Source organism: Cervus elaphus, chromosome 24 (genome assembly GCF_910594005.1).
Source record: "Cervus elaphus chromosome 24, mCerEla1.1, whole genome shotgun sequence".
Classification (NCBI taxonomy): Eukaryota; Metazoa; Chordata; class Mammalia; order Artiodactyla; family Cervidae; genus Cervus; species Cervus elaphus.
In genome coordinates, this window is record NC_057838.1 from 53,525,252 (window position 1) to 53,541,947 (window position 16,696).

Below are 16,696 nucleotides of genomic sequence, written 5' to 3' on the forward strand. Positions count from 1 at the left end.
CTACTCCAGGGGATCTTCCTAACCCAGGAATCAAACCTATGTCTCTTCCATTTACCGCATTGGCAGACATATTCTCTACCACTTGGTCACCTGGGAAGCTAAGATCCTACAGGCCTCGAGCAACTAAACCCAAGCACTGCAAGTAGGAGCCTTCTGGTCACAACTACTGGAGAATGAGCAGGGCAAGGAGGATCCCCTGTGCTGCTACTAAGACCTGCCACAGCCAAATAAACGAACAAGCTATTTAAAAAAGAAGAGAGTGAGAAGGTACTTTTTTTAAAGCTTACACTTTAAGAGTGTTTAAAACACAGAACCAAACTTAAGCCAGCGCCCGCCTCATGCCTTTATTATTTGGAGCAAAAAAACCTTGGATTTTTGAAGCCAAGCAGTGACCTTGAGTAAATACTCTTACCTCCTTGGACCTTTGGAAGCAATGAAAGGGTTTGGCGACCCTAGCATTGACTGAAGCCACATTTAGAAACCTGGTTCCATGATTCCATGACTCTTTACCTCAGCAACCTATCACTAGTCTTGTTCACAAGGAGGAAAGACCAAGTCGACGTGATTTATGTTTTCTAGAAAAGTCCAACATTTGTGGTAGTTGTTAAGCCAGGTTAAGTTTTCACTTATCTTTGCAGACGTAAGTCACTTCCTGGCCAGAGTGAGGGTGTCAGGTTGGACGTTCCACCCTTTCCGCGGGAGACCCTCAGTTGCCTGGGCAACGCCTACGTCATTGCGTAGTCACGTGTCCCTCGGCGTGACGCTCAGACAGCGCCACGCGCTGGCGCCTACTGGGAACCAATGGGCGCGGTTAGAAGGTCCGTCCTTCTCGGCCCCGCCCTTTTCCGAGAGGATTCGGGGGCGGGACGGCGGCGGGAACGCGCCCGCCTTTCCCGGGCTAGCGGGCGGGCGGTTGTCCGAGGCTCGGCGTCTGTGCGTCCCATCACGTAGGTTACGCACACACTTCGTCCCGGCTGCCGCCGGGAGCTCCCCCAAGCAGCAGTGCCCTCACAGACCCGGGCTCACTGGAGGCTGCGCCGCGATGGTTCGGGTCGCGGGTCTGAGGTGGAGCTGACTAAGGGCTGAGAAGAGCCTGGAAGTCGCGACGGAGCACGAAGCTCTTCCTTGGCCGTCGGGCCCCGGGCTTCCCGCCCTCCCGCCGACTTCCAGCCGTCTGTGTCAAGCTATTTTTCTGGAAGCCCTGAACCCCGTGCCCCTCAAGCCCTGGGCCCCCTGCGGGAATGTTCAAAAATGAGTACCAGGTAACCCGAAACGGCTGTCCATCCTGTCTAGTTTCTCTCGGGTGAGGTAGCTCACGTTCTGTTGACAACTCTCAGCCACCCCACTCCCTACCCCACATCCCCAAATAATACCGTCTTTTTAGGGGTAAGAAGGAATTACTGGGTAAGTGCTCTTGACCCTCCTCCTCCACCAAAAAAAAAAAAAAAAAAGGCAACTGACGTGTGGGGATATGATTTGACTTTTGTTCACTCAACAGTTCCGTGCTTCTCAAGGTATAGGGATGCCTGTGTTTGTGAGTGAAATGCAGCCTTAAACCCTCAACCAGACCTGCTGGACCAGACACTTGAGGACAGGACCCATCAACCTTGAGTTTTACCAATTTTGAGGCACTCTGGAAACTCGGACGCTATTTAGAAGAGAGTAAATAAGTGAATGCATGAATGGGTTAAGCCCAGAAAGAGCATAAGCACTTTGGCCATGTGCTGTTTTCTCCCCCCACCCCCCAAACTGGGGGTTAATGATTCTCAAACATGCGGTACATTAAGATTATTTGGAGTACGTGTAAAAATAACGAATTTCTTGATCCTCACCCTCAAATAGAGTGAATCAGAATCTCTGTCGATGGAACAGTTAATTGATCTTCATAGAACCTTTGCGCAGTCGATTCAGATGCAGGTGGTCCAGATAACACACTGAGGGAAACTGCTTCTGGCCCTTCTTCAGTCACCTTGCCTACCCTGGATAGTTTCCAGAGCTCTCCAGCTTTCCTCACCTCACCGGGCATCTCCCTGCTCTTCCTTGGCTCCAGTCTCCTGCCCTCCGCCCCGTACCCCGTACCTCCATGTGTCTTCCATCTGAGTACTGCTGTTGAAAACAAATTTGTCCCTGTGCTGGAACAGTCCTCTGCTGGTCACCTCTTTGTTGCTTTTATGTTTTGGCTGGGCTGGGTGAGCACAGAGCTCATTAGTACCAGTAATGATTATTCCAAAAAAAAGGGCAAATTGGATAGTACTGGGTCAATTAAAAAAACTTGAACTTGGAGAGGGAGTGATTCTTATTTTAAGAATTCCTGTACGATTTTCTATATATTTAATACAATTTGGAGATCTATATGTACAAAAAAGAATTATTTCTATAGACATGCTAAATGTTCTCTACTGTGAACCTGAGAGCATGGAGGGACATGCTCACATAAAATCACGAAACACATTACTGAATGTCCATAGTGCGCAGGCTCAGTAGTTGCCGCGGGACAGCATAGTTTCCCAACCTGAGGAAGAAATGGTGCCCCCTGCTTTAGAAGCAGAGACTCCTGGACCATCACGGAAGTCCCCACGCTTCCTTGTTTGCTTTTCACCATATACTACCTGCCTTCTTACGAGCCTCCTCAGAGTGTTCCGCAGTTCTCTTTCTTCTATTACGTTTGATGCCATTAAATGTGTTAGAACAATTTTAGAGACTTTCTTTCACTTATAGGTAAAGTATATATTGTTATATAAAAACCTGTGTCCACTATGGGAAACAGGCGATAGCAGAAAGGAATGGGCATGGGGGAAGTATATTTTTTTGTCTGTTCAGGTGTATGGATTTTTCTCTTAAAAAAATAACTTCCTCAAATTTAAAATTCATAGTGAAATATGCCCTGACTTCAGAAGCTATAGTAATTCTTTTCCTCAGTTGCACATAACACTGCCTCAAGAAGACATTAAATGTCTCAGCTTCAAGTTAAAACACGGAAGCAAAAATATCTTTGTATTACTGAGAAAAATTAAAAGCTGAACACTTTATGAAAATCAGACAGTTGCTTATGCACTGCTTATAAATTAACAGGCCATAAAAGGAATCATATTTACTCTCAGGTTTTCAGTTTTTCAGTAAACTCTTCCTTAGATACAATCATTTATAATGCCTCTCTTTTATAATTAAAGCTTATGGACATTTAGTAATGTGTTTTGTGATTTTATGTGAGCATGTCCCTCCATGTTCTCAGGATTACAGTAGAGAACATTTAGCATGTCTATAGAAATAATTCTCTTTTTTTGTACGTATTTTGTAGATCACCAAATTGTGTTAAATATATAAAAAAATCGTATAGGAATTCTTAAAATAAGAATCACTCGCTCTCCAAGTTCAAGCTTTTTTTAATTGACCCAGTACTATTCAGTTTGCCCTTTTTTTCAGTAATCATTGTTGGTACTAATGAGCTTGGTGCAAGATACTGAATGTGATAGTTTATGTTTACTGCCCTATGTAATCTGATAACCCATGTTACAGGAGAATCAAGAGGTTAAGTAACTCGAAGGTCAGTTAATAAATGGAAGAACTGGTATTGGAACTCAGGTTAGTGTAACTAAAAAGCTTGTAGCAAGAGATAATTATCCAATTTGATTAGCCTTGCCTGAGAGTTGAGTTTTGACCCTTTAGTGTGTGTTGAATAAAATATTTTGTGAGCATGAACTATATACATGAAGTAAATGAATCTTACACTGGGAGACTGTAAAGTTTGTATAGCTTGAAATTTATTTAATGTTTGCTTTCAAAAAAAATTTCTTAAACTATTAACTTGAGGCGACTTGAATCAGAGCAGTTGTTGCTTAGATACACCCAAGATATAAAGGAATAATAACAAGGATAATGTTTCCTCCCAGATCTACTTTACTGACATATTCCCAGAACAGTGGTTACAGACTATGTGGTAGATAATATTTCCTCCTTCTTAGCATTGTTTTTCACTGTAATTTAAAAAAATTTTTTTTCACCCTAGGGAGGTGCATTTGTTGAAATCTTTAGTGCCCAGGGTAAAAATCCTGGAGCAAAATGGAAGATCCTCGGCAGTCCATCTGTGATTTGGAAAGTAAGTGTTAAAAATTAAAGCCTGCTAAATCGGGAAAAGAAATGAGACTAAAGATTATAACAAAAAGGGCTTGGTAAGGTTTCAGAACTGGTTTACCTGTTCATTCACTTCAAAACCCTTTCATGACTACTGGCTTCAACCCTTTGAGATACCCCTCCTCAATTGAAGACTTTGGCACACAGCTCATAACCCTTCTCTAGGTGTCAAGTCCTGACATTGTTTTAGGCAATTTCAGTATCTGAGGAAAATCTTCAAACCCTGGGCTTCTCATTTTCTTGATTTCTTCATCTCTAATGACCTTCTCCACTCTACTTCAGCACTGTTTCCCTCTGTCACATTTTGTAACTTACTACCGAAAACTGCATGGCCTCTGAAATTACTGAGACCTTGAGTCTACTCTTTGATTCTTAATGTTGCTTGCCTGGTTACTCCCACTCTATTTGCTCTTCAACCTAATTGTCACTATTAGGCCATTGACCATTCTACTTTTTTCTCAGTGTTTAGATTGATTTACTTACTTACCTACTTACTCACTCAGTCTGTCTTCACTTTCTTTTTCTCTCCAGCCCAGAATCCACCATGGTCCAAAATTTCAGTCACTTCCCAGTCAAGACTTTGACTGCCCTGTTCCTCCTCCTTTCATCATGCCTGCCTAGCAAATGCCAACCGTTTCTGAATTCCTGATCACATCTCTTTCCTGTGTCTGCGTGTGGGCATCACAATACCTTTGGAGAAAATACCTATTAGTCTTTCAGGTTGATAATGCTGTGAATTAAGTATGAACAGCCCAAGAACCTAATCTTGTCTCCTGGTCTCTAAAATGACTCTTTCTCTAGTATCTTTCAGATTTCCAGCCATAAACTCCTTACCCCCACCCCCAACCCACACCCAAGACAGGCCCTCCTTACTTATTTACCAGAAGACTTCACCCCCCATTTCATAGGGAAAACCAATAACATCTGACAGGAACTACCTCAACCTCTTGGCCACCAGACCTAAAAATCCATATCCTTCCCTGTCTTTTTCTCTTTCTCTTCTCTCTTGTACAGTTGAGAGAAAAATATCTTTCTAGAGACTTTATTCTATGGATAGTTTTTTAAACTACTATTAATTGAGTGCCAACCATAGGATTGAGCACATTACATGTTATGTAGTCCGTACAATAACCTTGTATTTCATAAAGTACACTTACGCTTATCTTATAGGCATGATAAGGTTAAGTGACTTGCTCAAAATTTTATAGCTTTTACTATGAAAGAAAGTAAATTGGTGTTGTGAGGGTATAGAGCAGAAAGGTTAGGAAAGGCTCCCCTGAGGAAATAATATTTGATCTCTAGCTAACTAGGCACCAGATGGAGCTGGTAGAGAGATAAACATTTCAGGCAATGAGAAAAGCAGGTATAAAGTCCTTGCTTTGGAGAGAACTTAGAATTTTTAAGAAACTGTTGGAAGGCTAGAGGCCAGGATGAAGAGTGGAGGAGAGTCTAAGGCAAGAGATGAAGTTAGAAAAACTGGGCAGGGGCTGGACTACACAAGGGTTTATGATCATGTTCAAGATTTTGATAAGCTGTTGAAAGGTTTTAGTGTATGCCCAACATGTGTGCAGATGAAATAAATAATACACTCTATGTTCATTACAAATACATGAGAGATGTTATTGTGATAAATATAATACAAATTTATTTAAATGTTACTTAATCCTTAGCAACCATTGGTTACAATGTATTTTTAAAACATGTACCAAAAGGAAGAGGATCTATGAAAGGTTTCTTTGTGAAAAAGGAGGCTTTGTTTTTAAAGATTGGAAATTTGCTTCAAGATTAAAAAATAATAACCGTTTGCATTAATACTTTGATAGAAATTGGATTCTCGTGTATAGTAAGTTTTTCATTTCCAGGTGCGTTTTGTTTCTGTTTGTTTTTTAGATGACCTTCCTTAGTTGTAAAACTTTAGTTTGTACTAATTGTAAGTAAATGATGTATGGAACTTCACGTTAGAGGACCAGTAAAATAAGGCACTGATTAATTCTATATGAGCCATGGCTTGAACCAAGGAACTTCCAGACTAGATACAACATAATTTAGATGGTTTATTGTACTGTTACCAGAGAGAGATGTTCAGCCTGTGCTATTAGGCAGAAACATAGATTATAGAAGGGGAAGGATACCTGGACTCTGGAAACTCTAAATTAGTAACCTGGGAATCCCTGATGTTGGAAAACTTATTAATTGGAGGAAGACTGTCTTGATATAGAAGAGAATTTGCCAAGTAGCTAAGTGTGGCTTCTATATTCCAATTCCCGGCAAGTCTTAGCAGCATCATTAAGACCTGGGCCTGTTTTTAAGTCATTTGAGTGTGGGGCTTTTTGTATGGGCCTGCTACTTCAATTTTATAATAAAAGTGAAATAAAACACACAATTAGCACTGTAATTCAATTTTGTTCTGCAGGAATTTGATAAAGAAGTTAAAAGTTTTGTGTTTGTACTGGAAGGCAGCAGCCAAACGAATAAAATACAGTTACCAAAGGAGAATAAGCAAATCCGTAAGTAAGATTTTTAACATTGAAGCTTAACATTTGATGCTTAAAGTGAAACTTTTAAGTCTCATAAACAGATGTGTAAGTTTGGCTTTTACTGGCATCTGTTGATGTATAGTAATAAGATTTTTAATTTAAAGAGTAACTTTATACCAGGCTTTTGAAAAGAGATTCTGCTTCATTGTTTATTAGAAATTAACTTCTATTTTAAAGAAGATTTAGAAGATTATTTAACCTTCTAAATTACAAGATATGTATAAGATTATTTCATTAGAATAGTAATGATATTTATTAAGCACTTACTGTGTGCCAATGACTTTCTAAGCATTTCATTTTTTTTAATTCTTTTAATCCTGACACTAAGTCTTTTATGGATGAACACACTAAGGTTGATTCCTCCTCAAGAGATCAGCTAGTTAAGGCTATACTTTGAAATAAACTCATGAGTTCTTAGAGTGAATTAATTTTTGAGGAAAAATGTATGTGAAGTACTATATAAGGCTTAGTAATATATCAACTTATATACCTTTAGAAATATTCATATTTAATAAGTAAAGATATGAATATGTGATTTAACAAAAAACCCCACAATAGATTTCAATTCTTATCTGTTCTGGGAATTAGGGACAGTAGCTTAAAGCAGAAAGAACTCTGAGTGATCACCGAAATTTATGATCAGAAGCCCAATTTTTGGCCAAACTGGGGTTAAAATTCAATGCTCTGCCACAAAATTAGGCTCTGCATACCCTGATATGATTTAAGAAATATAAATTATCAAAATTATTTACCGTATTTTCATTAACTTTGTCCTATATTTATCTATTGTGTTTTAACCAATATAGGTAATCAGTTATTTTTTACATTCATTATTTACTACTTCTTTCATTAAGAACATTTATTGAATACTTATTGTGTGCCATGGACTATGAAAAGAGCTAGTCTTGGTATCTGATTTTCTCATTTTAATCCTGTTTTCTAAACTTTTATAGACTCTGTGTTTTATCTACTATTTCAAATTACTACATACATATTTTAGATTTCTAAGACATAAATCAAGCCATACAAATTATAGTTGGAAGATGATTTATTTTAAAATGGTATCTTTCTGAATAAAATAAAAAACAACTTCAAAGAGAAGGGATAGTCATTGTTAAAATAATTGTTATTAGTTTATTACCATTTTAAAACCATGATTTCCTCATAGGTTGCATTTTTAATAGCAGAGATTTTTTTTTTTAATTTATCCATAAATTTGTACTGATAAATAAGGTGAACTGAGATAAGCCATAGAAACATGTCTGAAAACGTAGATTATTTTTTAACAGGAAACATGGACCGTCTTTTTTAAGACTATTGACTTTAAAATGAACACATCTGATATTCAGGAACATGACTTTGCTCTAAACCAATTTTAGTTCTTTTTTATTTATTATTGTTGGCCTCTACATCCATGTGATGCCTTCAGCATCTATGCCCTTGATGATGTTTTTGACAAAATCAAATCACTTCTAGTAACCTTTCTCATTTGGCCCTGAGAAAGATTTCTCCTCTAACAAAGGCTCAGTGATTAAAGACAAGCTCCCCTTTCCTACTTTTATCTATTTTTTTTTTAAGAAATAAAACATTTAATATGTTATAATTGCTTTTTAAAAATGGAAAGATGGGTAGTTTTAATTGGAAGAAAGAAAAATCTTTTAATGTATTTCTTGTACAATGTCCTGCAATTAAAAATTAATCTGACTTTTCTGTAGCATGTGCAGCCCTGTAACAAATGAAGCAGTTTATATAGTCTGCCCGGTACTAATGCCTTTAAGATTAATTATTTGGAATTTTTGATAATAGCAACTTATAATTATTTTTACTTCTATAAAATGACCTATGTGAAGTTGTTATGGTTAAATTTAAATTCAATGGCATGCTTTGAATAAAGAATTGACTTTAAGTTAAGGATTCTAAATTAAGTTCAATTACCATTTTGTATTCCTATTTTAAGAGTAAAAACCCACTGTATTTTTGTCAACTTGACATTAGACACTTCATATGTATTTCCTACTGTATTAAGTACCTGTGAAGGAATTTTAATAATGAAATTCAGTATTTTTAAATTTTAATTTTAAATAGTAATGTTCTGGATTATATTTGAGTATTTCTAAATATGTCAGTTTTTTTTTAACTCTATATATTATCAAATAAAGGAAGGTGTGATTATCAGATTGTGTATTTCTCCATGACAGAACTCTTGCATCATCTACTTTGTACCCCTAAGTTAGTGTATCATATATAGTTAGTATTCAGTAATTTTGTTAAACGTCTCATACTAAGAAGCTGTAACGATTTAGGTTATAATTTCTAATGGTAAGCATTTGGCCTTGATACTGAAACTTGTAGATCATTAGCAAGTTAAAGAAGCCCATGTTTGCTATTGAGGCTGGAATGTGTTATACAGAGATGCCCATATGAAAAGAAACTCTATTACATGTAAATATCTATCATTTGGATGGTCTCCCTGGGGACTTTCTATTTGAGGCTCATGTTTGAAACCATACTTCTCTGCCTGTGACATCTTAATCAAATGGTGTGTCTCTCGGGATCGGCATCCCTGAAGCTGTGTGTTGATCTAAGTTTCAGCTACTCTGGTGGATGAGGTCATCTTTATGAGGTTCCCCTCAGCCTACCCCTGCCCTAACTTTTTATAATTCTTTGAAATAAACTTATGATTTCCTCTTTCTAAAACCCTTCAGTGGCTTTGACTTTATTACTCTATTGACAGTGCTCTTGTCAAGGTTTCTAGTACTGTTTCTATTCTTGAATCCAGTGGCCAGTTCTCAGCTCCTGTCTTGCTCAACTTAGCAGCAGCATTGACAAAAATTGACATCCTTTACTTGATTTATATAGTACTTTCTCCACTCATCTTCCAGGATGCCCATACTCCTGGATTTTTTGTTTGTTTTTCTTTTTCCTACTTCACTGGTCTTTCTTCTGTCTCCTTTCATGGTTCCTCTTCTCCCCAACCCAACTTAATGTGGCAGTGCCTCTGGACTTAGTCTTTGACCTTCTTGACACTAAACTACATTTACTTCTTTAGTTGCAGACTCTAGTCTGATGGCTTTAAATTTCATCTCTGCTGTGTATCAGCTTGCATTCTTATCAGTGACTTGTGTCCCAAACTCCAGATTTGTATATTCAATTGCTTAGTTGACATTTCTACCTGAATAGCTTTACCTTAGAAATTTTTCTTCCTCCTCCTGCAGACTGCCCCATCTCAGTTGTCAGCAAGCTTCTTTCAGTTGTTCAGACAAAAAACTCTTAAATCATCTTAATTTTTTCCTTCTTTTCATTTAACCATCAAGAAAATCGTGTTGGCTCTATCTTTAAATTAGTTTTAGAGTCTGACTGCCTCTTGCTACTTTCCCTGCTGCCACCCTGGTCCACGCCACCATTATCGTGGATTATTGCAGTAGCCTTCTAATTAGTCTGTGTTTCTGACTTGCTTCCCTACAGTCCATTGTCAGTTTAGCAGCCAGACTGATGCTTTTAAATCAAGCACTCTTCTGCTGAAAATGCCACATCTCTCTCTGGGTAAAACCCAAACATCTATAGGGCGCTGTAGTATCTGATGTTCTCTTAACTCTGATCTTATCTCCTGTTACTTTGCCTTGTTCACTCTCCTCCATCCATACAGGTCTCCTTGCTGTTTTCAGCCACAGTCTGGTACCTTAGCACTTGTGCACAAGCCATACCCTCTGCCTAGGGCTTTCTTTTTCCAAGTAGCTACATGGCTCACTCTCTCACCTTCTTCAAGCCTTTGCCAAATAAAATGTCATCTTCTCAGTGAGGACCGTGCTTACCCAGACTTAAGTTACACCTGTGCTTTGTATCCCTTCTCCATTCTTAATCTCCTTCACCCTGCTATCCATTTTCCTACAGTAATTATCACCTTGAACTTGCTATTTAGTATGTTCTTTTATTGTTTTTTCTGCCATCACCAGAAACTAAGACCTACCAGCACAGAAACTTAGTCCACTCGGTTCACCTAGAACAGTGCCTGGCACATAGTAAACGTTCAGTAAATCTTTGTTGAATAAATGAATGAAAGGATGAGTGGCTTCCTATTGATTTTAGGATGACCTGTATCTCTCACAAGGCTTTCAAGACCCACATAATTGAGTCCCTGACTATTTGCCAGACATACCCCTGCTGCTTTTCCCCTTCTGTCTCTCCTGTCAGTCCTTTAGGCCTTTAAGTTCATTTAATCTACTATAGGCTCTTCTATCACATTATGGAGTATTCCCTCTCTATACAATATTTTTTCCTCTCTTCTGCCCGTATCTTCCTTGCCCAGTCAATCTCCGCTGTTCTTCCCAACTCAACTCCACTGTTACTTCTACAAGAAAACCTTCACTCATCATCCTCTTCCTCCCAATGACTCAGGATTATATAAGCTTTCATAGCAATGTGACCTTCTCCTTCATGAAATCTAGTATGTAAGTTCCAAGAGAGCAGAGAGCATGTCTGTCCTAGTCACTGCAAAAGCTTTAACACTGAGTCTTTTTCATAGTAGATGCTCAATAAATCTTAATATTGAGTGATAGATCTCATTTGATCTACACAAATGATTCTGTGAGGGGTAAACCTAAATTATCAACCCAGTTTTACATATGAAAAGTAAAAGGGCCCAAACAGGTTTTCTGATGTGCTCAAGGGGTGTGGAATAACCCATTTTGAAGCCATAATTGTTTCCTGTTTTCTGTGCTACAGTAGCTAAGGTGCATTTTAGTGTCCTGTCTGTGTCACGAGTCCAGTAGAATCAGGAAATACCTTCAGGTTACTGTTACCAAGTTATTTATAAAAGATTGCTGTACTGTGGTTTGGTCCCAACACTTTGGACAGTGTAACACTTGCAAAGTGTATGTTGAGGTATACAACTGTGATTTGCTGTAATGGAACAGCTGTAAAACCACTGTTTAAAAATCTATTTACTAAATAAATGTGTCTTAAAATATTCAAAAGAAGAAAGGAAAAAAAAAGAAAAAAAAAAAAAAGAAGAAAGGATCTGACCTCTTAAAAATAGAGGTAGCTTTTGTCTCGGGCAGAGAACATGTTATAAAAGTGCAGAAACCTGCATATTTCAGGAAAAAAGAGTGAACTTTTATGAATTTTATGTACTTGATGGGCATTTTCTGACTAACAGTATTTCCAGCATTGCTTAGAGTGATTTTAAATATAATGTAGACATGAAGAGTCAGTTTAAATTTACTTGGCCAAAGAGTCAGTTTAAATTTACTCGGCCACTGGAAGAAAAAATGTTGCTATAGAGTTTATTTAGCATTTCTGACACATAGGATCAGTGTCTGTCAAATGTTATTAGAGTACTTTTTTCTTTGTCAGATCATTACCGTATGGTATTGTCGTACTTCTTTTAATCTTAGAAGTGAAGCCTTTTGGAAACTAGGGCTTCTACATGTGAGAGAGTTGAATTACAATGCTTTCTTTTTTTTGAGGGCAAACATCTTTCATATCTAAAAATATTCATACAAAAATGCCCTATGTGTGTAGCTCTTTGTGTTGAAAGAGAACAGTTGCTGATTCAGTGAGATCTGTGACATAAATTAGGACCTTTTGTAAAGAGTGATTTCATTTATCCCAGTGCTCTCTCAGCTCTCTTTATGGGGTGGAAAAAATACTGTAGGGCCAGTCAATTTAAGATACATGAGAGAGATTGATTAACGGTAGTTTATTTAAGTTGGCCTAATTTGGGTATTTCATTTTGGTTTTGTGGTCCAGAGCTCTAGTTGTCTTGTTGGCTTTTCCCATAAATGTGGTAGAACCTGATTCCTAGAGAATTTTCTAAGATCAGAGACTATTACCTCTACTGATGACTCTTTGCAGCTTAGTATTTTAAGTCAAATTTATCCTTGTATGTTTAATTTTTAAAATATTAAGCACATTTGGTCAAATATGTTTATTGCTTAGAAACTAGAGTTGAAGTAAAATATAGGAACTATTTAAGTTCTTCAGGAATGTTGTAAAAAATTTAACATAAGAATTCTAAACAGAACGTTTTTATACTTAGGCTAACAAAATATAAATTGTCACTTTAAAATACTTAAATTTGTTAAGTCTACTAAGTTGGAATGAATAGAAAACAGCATTCATGTTAGACCAGTTACCTTCCTTAAAGTGTTTTCTCCATGTATTGGCTTGTACTATTAGATTTGTAGGAGAGGTTTACAATTGTATCAAGACATCTCCACTTGCTAAGCAACATTCCACATTAGGGAAAAAACAAATTCCTGGAAGTCATGTTTCAGGAGGAAGTGATACTAAAACATTCATTAAAAGCAACATAATTGAGATATCAAGTGAAAGTTCAAAAGCTAAGAGGAAAAGAATTAAGTGAATAGGTCCAAAGAGGTAATACAAAATCAGTTGATTTTTGAAGCATTTGTAGACTTCAGTTATCAAAAGTGCCATAGGTCTTTCTCCAGATATTTTTAATTCAGATGAAGCTGGTGATGGGGAATAAAAGCTATAAGTTTTTAATTTGTAAGCATTAAATTAATTAAATTTATTTTAAATTAACAAAAGGTATTTAACTGAAAATATGTTCATCCATCCATCTCATTTTAGACACATTGAAAACCATGTGAACTAGATATGGCTCATCAAACCTTCAGTTGTAGTTGTCATAATTAGAACTGTTTTTCTGATCTATTATTTTTCATTAAGTTGTTAAATACAGTTAAAATTGTCAGTGAGTAAGAATAATTGCTACATGCTTTTATGAACGCCTTAATGAGAAAACATATAGTTCAGTTTTATATGTATCTATTGAATGTGTACACTTTCTTGCAACCTAATAAAAACAGTAAAGAAAAAAATATTATTTTATAAATTTCCATAAAGATTTCACCAAGCCCAGAAATGGGACTTTGAAAGACAACGTTTGTTGTTAAGAGTTTGATTTGATTTCATCTTTTTTCTTTTTTGTAGTGAGATTGTAACTCAAGGTAGTGTTCTTGCAGTTGTGTATATTATTGAAATGATAAAAGCTTCAGCTTATTGATGGCATGTGACTGTTTTGTTTATATGTACAAATAAATGATTTGGGCATACAAACGTATATTTTCCTCCTTTCATTTTAGTTGGACTGATCCAGAGGTTTCTTGTACTTCAGATTTACATACCCCTGGGACAAGACTTCTCCACTGAATTGCTGTAAGATATATAGAACTTCTTTCAGTGTTTTATGTGTATTAGACATTTGATCAATTGAAGCAGTGTGAAGTCATTAATTACAACTGGCAGTTTTTGCGTTAAAGAGCAGTGACTTATCAAGTCAACATGAAGTAATTAAACTAATTTAATAGTATTTCTGGATATACTGTAGTCTGGCATTTCCCTAAGGGAAGAAAACAGATTTCATCTGTTTAAGAAAATATCAAAGGATCCTGAATTTAATAATGAGGAGCCTATGATTTGAAGAGATAGGAGGTTTCCCTTTTCTCCACGCCCTCTCCATGTTTATTGTTTGTAGACTTTTTGATAATGGCTACTCTGACTGATGTGAGGTGATATCTCATTGTGGTTTTGATTTGCATTTCTCTGATAGCTAGTGATATTGAGCATCTTTTCTTGTGCTTTTTGGCCATCTGTATGTCTTCTTTGGAAAAAATGTCTGTTTAGATCTTCTGTCCAGTTTTTGATTGGGTGGGTTTTTTTGACATAGAGCTGCATGAACTGTTTGCATATTTTGGAGATTAATCCCTAGTTGGTCACTTTGCAAACATTTTCTCTCATTCTCTGGGTTGTCTTTTCATTTTGTTTATGGCTTCCTTTGCTGTGTAGAAGCTTTTAGTTTAATTAGGTCTCATTTGTTTACTTTTGTTTTTATTTTCGTAATACTAGGAGGTGGATCCAAAAAGATATTGATGTGATTTTTGTCAGAGAGTTCTACGTATGTTTTCTCCTAAGAGTGTTACAGTGTCAGGCCTTACATTTAGGTGTTTGATCCATTTTGAGTTTATTTTTGTGTCTGGTGTTGGAGAATGTTCTAATTTTATTCTTTCACATGTAGCTGTAAAGTTTTCCCAGAACCACTTATTGAAGAGACTGTTTTTTCTCCATATTCTTGCCTTTTTCATAGATTCATTGAGAATAGATGCATAGGTTTATCTCTGAGCTTTCTATTCTGTTCCAGTGATCTATATGTCTGTTTTTGTGCCATTGCCATACTGTTTTAATGACTGTACCTTCAAAGTATTGTCTGAAGTCAAGGATTCTGATTCCTCTAGCTCCATTTTTCTTTCTCAGAGTTGTTTTAGCTATGAGGGGTCTTTGGTGGTTGCATACAAATTTTAAATTTTTCTGTTCTAGTTCTGTTTAAAAAAATGCCATTGGTAAGTTGATAGAAATTACACTGAATCTGTAGATTGCCATGGTAGTTTGGTTATCTTGACAGTATTGATTTTTCCAATCCAAGAATGACATGAGAGAGCATAGCACACAGCCCCAAAACATGGTATATCTTTCCATCTGTGTCATCTTCAGTTTCTTTCATCAGTGTTTTATAGTTTTCACAGTACAGGTCTTTTGTCTCCTTAGGTAGGTTTGTTCCTAGGTATTTTATTCTTTTTGATATGGTGTTAAATGGGTTTATTTCCTTAATTTCTCTTTCTTATTTTTCATTGTTATTGTATAGGAATGCCAGAGATTTCTGTATATTACTTTTGTATCCTACAGCTTAACCAAATTCACTGATGAGCTCTAGTAGTTTTCTGGTAGCATCTTTAGGATTTTCTATGTAGAGTATCTTAATGTTACTTACTTTTGTTGAGATATATTCATTTTTTTCTGCTTACATGTAGATGGCTTGGGATATATTTGTTTTAAATGGCCTTGCTATGAACAAGTTGTTTAGCAAAAGTAAGAATATACAAATTTTACTCAGTTGAGCTACCTGTTACCTGATATAATTCTGAGAATGAAAATAACATTTAATTTCTGTACTCAGATAGAATGAAGTATTATTTAGGGACTCAATTATATGTTATATTTAGGGTATATGTTTTCTAACTTTTCCTTGTAATTAATAGATTTCCAAGGTCAGAGTCTTATTTTTAGTCTTTTATTTCCCCTGCTGAAATAAGTGACTTTTCCTATTAATGAAGTTAATTTTGTACTAGTTACACTGGTGCAGACCAAGGGGAAGGAAGATCTTTCTTAATTAAGTGGGATTAATATAAATTTGAGGTTATTAATTTGTTTATGTGAATTAAAATATTAATAATGTATGCATGTGTTGATAAAATATGAGTTTTAGCTAATGACACATAGTTTTGTTTTCTGGACTGATAAAGAATAGATGGAACAATTTATGTTTTTATTTTATTCAGCTTTAAATCTCAGTAAACTTCTAAGATTTTCTCTTATCATCTGCCATGGTCAGCAAGATTCTTTAAACTCCTTCTAATAGTAACAAGACCAAAGCAGCATTTGATGCTCTTATGTGTCTTTTTCTGGTTCTGCAGTAAAAGCATTTTCAAGACTCTAAAAACATTCTCAAGGTACAGTGTACCATAAAAAGCTTTATATTCAGTGTAGAGGAAAGTGGTTTCCTACCAAATGGAAGTAAGCATACTCTATTTTATTTTTAAGGTTATTAGGTTCCTTGCACAGAAATCCAGTCCAGCCCTCTTACTCTCCTGGTCTCTGCCACCTCTACACTGAGGTTCTTCAGAGCACTGGTGGGGATGCTGGTAGTTAGCCTTTTGATCAGAGATGTGCAGGAAACTTGGTTGAACCTTGGGACAGAGTCGTCTGCTGATGAGCACTCTTTTCCTAAGCAAACTTATGCTTTATTTGTGCCCCCAAACACTTGAGCTCATCACTGTGGCCTGAGCAATATATTGTTTTAACTAAGTTGATAATAATTAGGGCTTTAATTATTGAGAAAGTAGTAGGCATCTTAGGTTTACTTTGTCCTAGCAAGAAAGCAGTTGATATAAGTAAGCCTGTCCACCCCCTTTGTTACCATGTGATTAATGCACTTGAAGGATGGGAAA

The 16,696-nt window shown here is 36.6% G+C and overlaps 1 protein-coding gene across 17 annotated transcripts in view; it reads left to right on the forward strand.

Moving 5' to 3' along the window:
* The first annotated feature begins 859 nt into the window (after positions 1 to 859).
* The window catches only part of CFAP20DC (CFAP20 domain containing), a 257,536-nt gene continuing 241,699 nt past the window's right edge, over positions 860 to 16,696 (forward strand). For 16 of the 17 annotated variants that reach the window (XM_043885489.1, XM_043885495.1, XM_043885494.1 and 13 more), the window contains exons 1-4: positions 860 to 1,262; positions 4,007 to 4,096; positions 6,545 to 6,638; positions 13,778 to 13,850. In XM_043885489.1, coding sequence (XP_043741424.1) covers positions 1,242 to 1,262; positions 4,007 to 4,096; positions 6,545 to 6,638; positions 13,778 to 13,850 — 278 coding nt within the window. In that variant the 5' untranslated portion in view covers positions 860 to 1,241. Of the gene's footprint in view, positions 1,263 to 4,006; positions 4,097 to 6,544; positions 6,639 to 13,777; positions 13,851 to 16,696 lie in introns of those variants that run through there. The other variant, XM_043885504.1, reaches the window with a different exon arrangement.